General features: G+C 41.9%; 1 protein-coding gene across 1 annotated transcript; it reads left to right on the forward strand.

Moving 5' to 3' along the window:
- Nucleotides 1–1,437: 1,437 nt before the first annotated feature.
- GIMAP4 (GTPase, IMAP family member 4) lies at nt 1,438–8,645 on the forward strand. Its single transcript, XM_064487213.1, has 3 exons — nt 1,438–1,536; nt 4,006–4,059; nt 6,850–8,645. The coding sequence occupies exons 2-3, from the start codon at nt 4,020–4,022 to the stop codon at nt 7,758–7,760; spliced, it is 951 nt and encodes a 316-aa protein (XP_064343283.1). The 5' UTR covers nt 1,438–1,536; nt 4,006–4,019; the 3' UTR covers nt 7,761–8,645.
- The last annotated feature ends 2,434 nt before the right edge of the window (nt 8,646–11,079 follow it).

An 11,079-nucleotide genomic window follows, 5' to 3' on the forward strand; every position in this document is an offset into this window, starting at 1 on the left:
AGAGAAAGAAAAATACCATATGAGATCGCTCATATGTGGAATCTAAAAACAAACAAACAAACAAAACATACATACAAAACAGAAACAGACTCATAGACATAGAATAGAAACTTGTGCTTTCCAAGGGGGCAGGGGGTGGGAAGGGATAGACTGGGATTTCAAAATGTAGAATAGATAAACAAGAATATACTGTATAGCACAGGGTAATATATACAAGATCTTATGGTAGCTCAGAGAGAAAAAAATGTGACAATGATATATATATATATATATATATATATATATATATATTCATGTATAACTGAAAAATTGTGCTCTACTCTGGAATTTCACACAACATTGTAAAATGATTATAAATCAATAAAAATGTTTTTCAAAAAACCCTAAAAATAGAGATATAATGTGACCCAGCCATTCTACTTCCAGGTATATATCTGAAAAAATGAAAACACTAGTTCAAAACGATACATGCACCCCAATGTTCATAGCAGCATTCTTTACATTTGCCAAGATACAGAAGCAACATGAGTCTATCAATAGATGAATGGATAAAGAAGATGTGAGATACATACATACTCAGCCACAAAAAAGCATGAAATAATGAGATTTGCAGCAACATGGATGGATCTAGAGGGTATTGTGCTTCCCCAGATTCCTTTCAAATTACTGCCTCCGTGCTGGGTCTCAGAGCATGTGAGATTTTGTTTGTGCTCTTTAAGAGTGAAGTCTCTATCTCCCACAGCTCTCTGGCTCTCCCATAGAAAGCCCCTCTGGCCTTCAAAGCCAGATATTCTGGGGACTCATCTTTCTGGTTCAGGCTGGGGACTCAGAAGTGGGTTCTCCCCTTGCTCTTTGGGGACAATGTCTGTGCTTGTGATTACCTTCTTGTTTGTGGGTCACCTACCTAGGGGTGTGGATCTTGACTATACCCCCTCCTATCTGTCTTGTTGTGGTTCCTTCTTTATATCTCCAGTTGTGGAAAATCTTTTCTGCTGGCTTGTAGGTCATAGTTGCTCTCCAAATAGCTGTATTTTTGCTGTGCCCATAGGAGCAGGTGAGCTTGGGATCTTCTTACTCTGCCATCTTGGCCACACTCTGAGTGGCAACTCTCTGGTTTTGACCCAGGAGTTTTTTCTCAAATTTTATAGCATGACCCATGTTTCTTCCCTCCCTGTAGAGTATATGCATGGTCTAAAATATGGTAGCAACTAGGCAGATTTGGCTACTTAACTTTAAATTCAATCAAAATGAAATAAAATTAAAAATTCAATTCTTCACTTACACTCATCACATTTCATGGGCTACTCAGCCCACATGGTCAATGACTGCCATACTGAACTGCTCAAAACAATTCTATTATCGCAGAAAGGTCTAGTGCTGCTGGATGATGAGGTGGGCAGGTCTCTTGAATGAGCAAGTTTGGACATCTCCTCCTCTCACTTCCTCTTTCCTCCTCCTTCTCAAAAGCTCAGCATCACTTCCTGGCTTAGCATTGTCTTCAAAGTTAGAGCAGAGGGCAGGACCTGGACTTTCCAAGTAAGTAAATAAGGGTGTTTGTCGGGGGTGGAAATTGAGGGAGGGAAATGTGTGATTTGGTGGAGAAGGGACCTGGATCTGTGTCTTAAACCTCCCTGCACACTTGTTCTCAGAATATGTTTCTCATTGGTTCCTGTTTCCTGTCTTTGCTGATTTTAAGCTATGATCTGTTTTGAAGACTGAGCCCTACAAATTGATGCTTCTTCGGGGTCACCGCTCAGAGGATACTTATACAAATAAATGATTCCTTTTTGCCATTTATAGAATGTACAAATGAACTTGAAGTTCTCAGGAGTAGAATTAGTTGAGCAGATCAAACCAGTTCTGTGGGGAGCTGGTAGCGTAAAGAGTACCGGGAGATGTAAGAGGCACAGCTCATCACAGCCCCTGTTCATAAACCAGCACACAGGTCAAGATCAGAGGCTCTGTTGCCCAGTTAACTGTCTGCTCAGAGCTGCCCCTTTGGAACTTTCCTCCTCAGGAACAGTCCCTTACTGGGCCTCACCTAGACTTGGGCAAGGGGGACTTTTAGGAGAAAGAAGGAGGCAGATGCCAGCCCACGTTATTGTTTGCAGTTCAGGAGAAGCTGGGGACCAATGGATGTTTGTTTCTTAGGCAGCAGTAGGAGAATTCAGCCGTCCAACATCAGTACGTAGAAAAGTGTGATCCTCTGGTTTTACATCTGAATTAGGATAAACAGAACAGCACTAAAGAATGCTGCAGAGAGAGCCCACATACTGGAAGGAGGACCTTAAGAAATACCTAAAATCTTTTGTTTTCCTATTTTGGTATTCTGCCCCTTCTCCTAACACCAATCACCAACATCAATTTTGTGGTCAAAGATGATTTTTTTCTTAATTCTGTGATTTCTCTTCCCAGTTTTCAAGAAGCTATTTCCTACTCCTTATACCTAATCCACTTTCAAAAGAAGTACCATCTTTCTAACATTGTTTCATATTTGCATTTGATAGCTTCCTATCAGATGAGCCCGTCTTGCCTTTTCAGCCTGTTCTAGTTAAAATCTGCTCTAATAAGAGTTCTTCAAATGGCTTTCTCCATTGCCAGACATTAGTAGGTAGCAATGAGAGAAAACATTTCAAATGTAATACCATGTTTCAATAAAACTAGGCATTGTTAATAAGCAAAGGATCATCTTTTTCACAAACTGGATATGGGCTGGACATAAAGATCAATCAGTGTAGAGGCAAGAATCAGAGGGATTTTTTTAAAAATCAATTCACTTGTTTAACAAATTCTTATTGAGAACCATTCTTTGTCTAATATTGTGCTTAACCCCACGGAGTAAACGGACATACAAGACACAGAGGGTTCAAAACCACAAAGCTTCCAGTCTACAAGAAGACAGCAAAGAATCAGACAAACAACTTCCTCTTGTAGTGCATATTCTGTAGAACCCCTTGGAGTGCAATTAGAACAAACTCCACATCAAAGCTATCTTGTTGGGTGTGATGGAGTTGGGGGTCGAGGTGGGGAAATAAGCCCTCTCTGGAGAAATGACAGAGAACTGAGGCCTGAGGGCTGAGCAGGAATGAGCTGAGCACTGAATTGGAGTGGGAGTGCTCTAGAAAGGAGGAACTAGAAGCTTCAAGAGTCTAGAAGCTGGAAGGAGCTTAGAGGATGTAGGGAGCATTGAGGAGGCCAGTATAGCTAAAATCTTTTGAGAGAGGGAGCAATTGATCAAGCAGGGCCTTCTGGACCATTCCAACGATTTCCCACCATTTGAAAAATAAAAAGCAAAAGGAATTCATTAAGGAATTTCAACAAGAAAAAAACCCAAATTTCAATTTTTTTAAAAGGCATCTGATTATTGAGTAGAGAAGGGATTAAGGATGAGATATCAGTTAGGAACCTGTTATGTTGTAAACCAATGACAGTGGATTGGATTCACATGAAGAAGGGGAGACCTGGATAATCTTGCATTTTTTTTTGGAAGTAAAATCAATAGGATTTGTTGATGGACTGATGAGCAAGTGAGGAATGAAGTGTTGTAGATGACCCCAAGAGTCTGCATGAGCCACTGGGTGATGCGATTTACTGAAATGGGGACCAGGCTGGGGATGGAGGTAAAGGGTTCCGTTTTGCTTGAGTTCTGTTTGAGATGTCCATAAAATGGCCAAATTTTGAAGTTGAATGGGATATACAAGTGTGGACCTCTGAGGAGGGTCTAGGCTACAGACTGCATATAATTGGCATTCAAAGCAAAAATTCATTGAATAGAGTGGGGAGGGGCACTCAGAACTAGTACCAAGGAAGCACTTGGAGCACTTACCTGTGTGTAAAGAAAAACGAACAATCTGAAAACGAGACTGGAAACAGGGATTTGAGACGTATTGAGAAATAGAGTAGCAAGTTTATGAAAACAGAGAAATGATTGGTTATGTGAGGTTGACCTTTCCAGTTACTTTCCATTTCCCCAAAATGATATAGTTATTTTTTTTTTATTTACAGGAATTCAAATTACCATGGAAACCCAATACTCCAGCGAACCCAGGGCCAGTTGTGGTGAGGGGCTGCTGGGGGCTTGGCAGGCCAGGCTGGAGGGAGGAGGACTGGGTGGGGGTCCTCTCCTCCCCTGTAAGCCTGTCCCCATCTGAGCAAGAGCAAAGTAGTTCAACTTCATTTCTTATTTTCCCTCCATTTACTCCGCTCTTTCATTTCTCTCAACCCTCCACACTTTCTCCTCATGATGCAGCTTAACAGCTAAGAGAAAGAGAGATTAAAATATCTTGATTGATCCTGAGCTTAAGGAGTTTCTTATTTCCTACTTCCTACCATGTGGGCACACCGGAACATCAGGTTGTAGCCTCTATCGTTGTTTTTCTGCCCCTTTCTTCAGCCTGAGAGAGGATCAGGAAGGAGGAATGTGAGTGTAATCAATTCCTTGTTCAGGTCCCTAATTGCCCTGCTCCTGGTGGCCTCACTATAACCAACAAATTGAACAGACTGGTCACTCAGTTTCTTGCATAGCCCTCCCTCTACTCCCTTATCCATAGAAATAGATTATATCATTTGAGCTTTTGCTGGTTTAGCAAACCACACACCATTTAGTTGCCTAAAACATCAACTATGTAGTTGGCTCTCGATTTGGTGGGTCAGCTGGCAGTCCTTGGGTCTGGGCCATCTCGACTAATCCTAGCCAGACTCACTCATGCATGTGGGGTAAACTGGTGATTAAGATGCAACTGGATAATCCTGGGTAGCCTCATGGACATGTCTGGTAGTTAGCAGGCTCTGGGCAGACCAAGGGGACAGGGATAGCAGGGCCTTGTGTTATTCATCAAGTAGGCTAGTCCAGGCCTCTTCATAGGGCAGTGGCAAGGTCCCAAAAAGCAGAAAGAGAAAGCAAACTCCAATGTGTCAGCACTCTTGGAGTCTCTGCTGGATTGTGAGTTCACTATCCTGTTGTCCAAAGCCAGTCACAATGCCTAGTCATATTCAAGGGCTGGATAAACAGCATCTTGATGAGAGGAGCTGCAAACCCACATCCCAAAGAGGCCTGAGTACAGAGATGAGACCATCCATGGCTGTATCTGCAATCTATCATGTCAGTTGCCATCCACATGCTATCAGTGCTGACAAGTTGTTGCAGTGCTGGGGCTGGCCTTTGGTGCCTTTTTGTCTCACCTTTCTTGATTTTCCTGCTCCCTCTCTCTATAGCCAACTGGCCAACCGATGCCCTCAGGATATCCTTAGGTTGGAGTCTCCACTGTGATGCTAACTAAATAATAGTCTGAACTCCCACCCACATTTTTCCTTAGATAATCTTAGCCATCCTGTATCCAGTGTTCTCAGCTTTGGGAAATTTACCTCTTTCATCCCAGGATTCTGGCTGTCAACTGTGGGAAATTTTGTGGAAGCCGAAGTGAGGGGTTCCACAATTTCCCTCTTCTGTTTGACTGATTTTTTAAAAACTATTCCAATTTGCATAATAGACTGAAAGGGGCAAAATGGAAGTAGAGAAGCCATTTAGGAGACTATCAAGGCATTGATGGTAATGGTAACTTGAGCTAGTACGGTGGTCTTCAAAATAGAAACAGATTAGTGAGTGGAGCCAAGAGAACTTGCTGATGGGCTGGATATGGAAGGTAGGGGAAAGAAAGTAATCAAGAGTGAAGCTTAGATTTTTAGTCTGAGGAACTGAGTGAATGGTGATGATATTTCTGAAAATAAATCGGAGTTTATAACAGTGTCTATAATGTTGGAAGTGAGATAATGTACGCATTGTTTAAATGCTGAAATAGATGGTTATAACACAGGATTCCTCATGCAGGACTCAGTCTTATATTCAAGGGTCATTCTGGCAGGGTCTGCCTTCTTGGAAAAACAGGCTTGGAAAAAAAGAGCTATTAGATAATTTGGTGTTTAACTTACAGCACAGTTATTCTGAAAATATGGTTTTGGTGGGAGAGGGTACAGCTCAGTGGTAGAGTACGTGCTTAGCATGCTCAGCCCTAAAACAGAAGCTTCAGGGGGAGAAAGAGAACAAACAATGAAATACTGGGGTGTGTCCTAGGAATTAACCCAGCAGTTGTGGGACATAAATAGTCCTGTTGTAGGATTATGTCCTTGGAATTAAAGAACAGCTGTGGGATGGGAGAAATGTCCTGCCTTTCACCAGCCTGGCACTTTCTTCCCCTTGTTAATCATCCAGGGGCATAAGCCTGCCTAGTCACCTCTCTCAGCTAGATTTCTTAGCTAAGGTCAGTAACTGTAAATGTGAAGTATTTTGTTTTTCTGAGGGTCACCATCTCTGATCGGATTGCTGCATGCATGAAGGATAAAGGGGTACTTTGTCTTCCTGCATGGGTCTCTTTTTTACCCTGCAAGGGTGAGATGGGTTGTATAACCCATTTGCCCGGCTTCTTAATGGGAAAAAGAAATGTTCCATTTTGAATATAAATTAGGTGGGGAGGATGTCCCTCTATGATGTCCCAAAGTCAATTTTGTATTACTCCCTGATTATCTTTTGAAGAACAGCATCCAGTAGCAGCTCAGAATTCTCACCTTTAACCATTTGGTTTCCTCCTCTGTGGGCCACTTAACTACACAAAGTCAGAGTGAGAAGCTCAAGGAGATCCTGAAAAGTACTTGGGCAAGTGTCCAAATACTGCCAGGAAGACATCAGGCCCCACGGGGCTTTTTATAGACCTCCCGTGAGTGCAGAGGCCACTCATGGGCAGAACCCTGGCAAGCCACAGAGAAGGGCACCAGTGCGGGGGTGGGGGTGGTCCTGCAGGGGAAACAGTTGGAGGTCTACCCTAACACTGTGACTTTTGTTTCCTGATGTTCCAGGGCTTGGAAACCAAGACCACAGAGCTTCGCAACTGAGACTTGTCTTAGTGGGTAAGACTGGAGCAGGAAAAAGTGCCACAGGGAACAGCATCCTTGGAAAGAAGGAGTTTCCTTCTGGCATTTCGGCAAAATCCATCACCAAGTTCTGTAAGAAAGAAAAAACTGCCTGGAAGGGGAGGGAAGTTGTCGTCGTGGATACGCCTGGCGTTTTTGACACCAACGTACAGGATGCTGACACTCAAAGGGAGATTGCTCGCTGCATGGCCCTGACCTCCCCGGGGCCTCACGCTCTGCTCCTCGTGGTCCCGCTGGGCCGTTACACGCTGGAAGAGCACGAAGCCACGGAGAAGATCCTGAAGTTGTTTGGAGAGAGAGCTAGAAAACACATGATTCTCCTATTTACCCGGAAGGATGACTTGGATGGCACTGATTTCCACGATTACTTAAAGGAAGCTCCAGAAGGCATTCGAAAGCTGATGGGCAAGTTCGAAAATCGCTACTGTGTGTTCAACAACAAGGCGACAGGAGCTGAGCAGGAGAACCAGAGGGAGCAGCTGCTGGCCATGGTCGAGCACTTGGTCATGAAGTGTGGAGGATGCTACACTAATGAAATTTATCAAAAGGCCGAGGTGGAAATTCAGAAACAAATCCAAATCTACATAGCAGAGCTAGAGAGAGAGAAAGTGCAGATGAGAGAGAAGTATGAAAAGGAAATCAGAGAGCTGAAGGATGAGCTGGAGCGCGGGAAGCAAATGGCACAAATGAGGAGGGAATTGGAAGAAAGGGAAAGTTTCTGTGCTTCAAGGCAGCAAAATGCCAGAGATGAAGTTGAGGATCAGGATGTGATACTTGAATTCATCTTATTAGCGTGGAAGGTTGCTTCCTTTCTTTTCTCTGTGTTTTGGGAATAAACATTAAGATTAAACTCAATGAAAATCTGTCTGTATTTCCTGCATATTTTCGGGTGGCCCTGCCCCATAGAACTCAGTCACCAAAGTCAAAGCACCCTCGCTTTTCTGGCTCTCAGGCTCTCAGGACTAAGGAGCACAAAAAAAGTTCACAGTTGGCAATTGGTAGATAGCTTGATTGGTTTACAGGGGAAGGCCAAATTCTCAGTTTGTGAAACTCCAAAGCAGAAGCACTGATGCTCCTTAACTTTGAATTCTTTCTCAGAGGCACAGAGAAAAGGAATGCAGGTGACCAAAAGAGATGACCCCAAGCTTTCTCTGCTTATCCCTAGTAAAAGTTTCCACTCTAGGTTCTTTCTAGATTGGTAGGTAATCTCCCTGCTGTGTCTTCTTCTGACTTATTTTGCCCTTCAGACCAGTGATCATTTTACCCCTATAGCTTATTAGAAAGATCAATTCTTTGCATTTGTTAAGCTCATAGATGGAGGTGCTTAGGGAATTATTTCTAGATGAATGGAAATTTGTATACTTACGGTTTTACAGAAGGGCTCAAATTGTTTCTTACCATCTGCCCATTGATGCGCAAAGACTTATCTGGAAAGAACTCAACTGAGTATAATGCCAGAAAGAGTGAAAGGCAGAGATTCAACAGAGATCGAACAACGTATATGGGGTGGTTCAGATGTTATCTGTAAAAACTCCTTCACCAATATCAACCAACTTACTCAATAACCAGTTCTCTCCCTGTGACATTAACTGCTGCTACCCCACCTCCATCACCCACACCTTGATTACTCACTGCTTGGCGGGTTGTGGGCCCACTGCTGCCCTACCCAGTTGAGTTGTTTGCTTATCGTTATTATAATAAAAGCCTTCTGTTCTCTCATATTTGTGCGAGTTGGAATCTATTTTTTCCTCCCCTAGGGAAATACCACTAATACTTCTTCTAAGAACACAGGGATGAAATTCAGTTTTTGGAAAAAGTTCAGGATGATTTTGGTCTTGGTCTACCCTCCAGACTTCTCCCCTTCTCCTTTTCCCTGGAAGGTTTGAGCCACATTCTCGACCCCTCTCCTGGTCAAAGACTGTGTTCTCCTTGGATTCATTTGTTATATGCTGATAGAAATTATGTGTAACCAAGATTTCTGAGCCCTTTGTAGCTTTCCTGTTGCAAAAATTCTTTTTAATATATGGATAAAAATACCTGAAATTCTTTTCTACTCTTCTACTCGGTACTCCTCACCTGCTAATTTCTAGGATCTCCCAAAGCACATTTCTATATTCTACCAACATATTCTGGTGGTTATCTGTGATCTTTGCCAACTCTTCTTGCTCTGTCATCTTAAAATTGTCTTCTCCAAGGGATAAGTTGGGAGTTCGAGATTTGCAGATACTAATTATTATGTATAAAATAGATAAACAACAAGTTTCTTCTGCATAGCACAGGGAACTATTTCAATATTATGTAGAAACCTATAATGAAAAAGAACATGAAAATGAATGTATATATATTTATATATATATATATGAATTACTGTGCTGTATGCTAGAAATTCACATTGTAAATCAACTACACTTCAATAATAGAATAAAGAAAACTATGAGACATGAAAAAAAGTAAATAAGAGCTTAATATGAAAAAAAGTCTAACTCCGAGGGTTATTTTCTGTGTAAACACATTCAGTTATTCTTACCTTTGCATCCAGGTTAAAGCTGTAGATGAGGCAAAGAAAAAGGCTCTGCTCTTGAGAAGCAACGAGGAGATAAGAAGCCTATGTGACAGATCCTGAGAGCATTGCCCATTCGTCTCCTAGGGCAGAAGGCAGACAGAAGTGTGGGGGCCCATGATCAGGTTAATAAATTGTAATAGACCCCAGCCGCTTGTGACCTTTTAGAAGAACAAATGTGCTTTGCTAGCAGGTGCCTGTGCATCTGCACTCCCGTCTCCTTGCCGTAAAAGGCAGAGACAGGGCCTTGCCTGCATAGTTGAGATTCTAGCTTAGGGCTGCTTCCACAATGGCAAAGCCATTGTGTGTCCCTTACTATAAATGCAGGACATGGCTTGTTTTAACCATAGGTCCATAGTTCATTGCAAAGCGATGACCCATGCCTTCAGCTATAAACACTGGGCATGCTTTCTGCTGTTTAGATAGTCTGTAACCCCCAAGACAAGGAACTGGCTGGTCTGGTGGTCTGTTTTGTAACCAACATGTTATATCTGAAGAATGTACTTAGTCCCCCTCTCCCGACTGCCCTGAAGATAAATTGAGCCTTTGTACTCATTGTGGATTTTATGATCCCTACCCAATCCTGTTTTTCCTTAAGCTCCTGCTCTCCATGACACAATTGTTTGTGACCTTTTCTTTGATTGTACACAATAAATATGAGAGTGTTTGAGAGGCTCGAGGAGTTGGTCTCCAACTCCCTCTCATTCTCTTGACTTTCCACAGAGTCTTGAGTAATTCATTCCATCTCGGTGGGACTTCTGCTGGACAGAACCCACACTGAAGGTCCTTGATATATACTAAGTACTGCGATGAATACATTAGAAAAATGAAACATGTTCCCTTCTTAAGAGTTTTGGGAATTCATATTTATTCATCTATTTATTAACATTCATTAATTGTTTGTACTTGGTGGTAGGTTTTATGCTAGACACTGAGAATCTAGAAATAAGTAAAACAAAGTCCCTTTTGAGACTGGCTTCATTCATTTAGCATAATGATTTTGAGAATCACTCAAGTTATATGCACCAATAGTTTGTTCTCTTTTATTGCTGAGTAGTATTTCATCTTATAGATACACCACAGTTGATCAGTTTTCCTTCACTTATGCTTATGTCCCTAATTGATTTCTCTTGTCTAATTGCATTGGCTAAAGTCTCCATTATAATGTTGAATAGTAGTGGGTGGGCACACTTGCTTTGTTCCTGGGTATACATGCCTTCAGTGTTTCCCAATTAAGTAAGTGAGATGTCTCCTGGACTACAGTAGTATATTAAATGTATTTGTGTGTGTGTGTGTGTGTGTGTGTGTGTGTGTGTGTAAATCGTATTAAGCAAGTATTCCCCAATCACTATGTTCTTGAGAGTTTTTATCATGAATGGCTATTGAGTTTTATTAAAGTCTTTAAAAAATAATTTATGAGAATAATCAAGGTGAAAGATATTAATAGGTTTCCCAACACTGAACCAATTTTTTATTTCTGTTTTATAGCCCACTTGGTCATGATGTATCGCATTCTTAATGTGGTGTTGGCACCTATTTGCTAAATATTTTATTTAGAATTTTTGTTTTGATATTCATGAGATATTGGTCCGTAG

Source organism: Camelus dromedarius, chromosome 7, assembly GCF_036321535.1.
Source record: "Camelus dromedarius isolate mCamDro1 chromosome 7, mCamDro1.pat, whole genome shotgun sequence".
In the NCBI taxonomy this organism is placed as follows: Eukaryota; Metazoa; Chordata; class Mammalia; order Artiodactyla; family Camelidae; genus Camelus; species Camelus dromedarius.

Excerpts from the sequence above, each read along its gene's own strand:
- GIMAP4 (XM_064487213.1), top strand. The coding sequence starts at position 4,020 with ATGGAAACCCAATACTCCAGCGAACCCAGGGCCAGTTGTG. Across the intron at positions 4,060-6,849 it reads CGAACCCAGGGCCAGTTGTG|GGCTTGGAAACCAAGACCAC; the intron begins GTGAGGGGCTGC and ends CTGATGTTCCAG.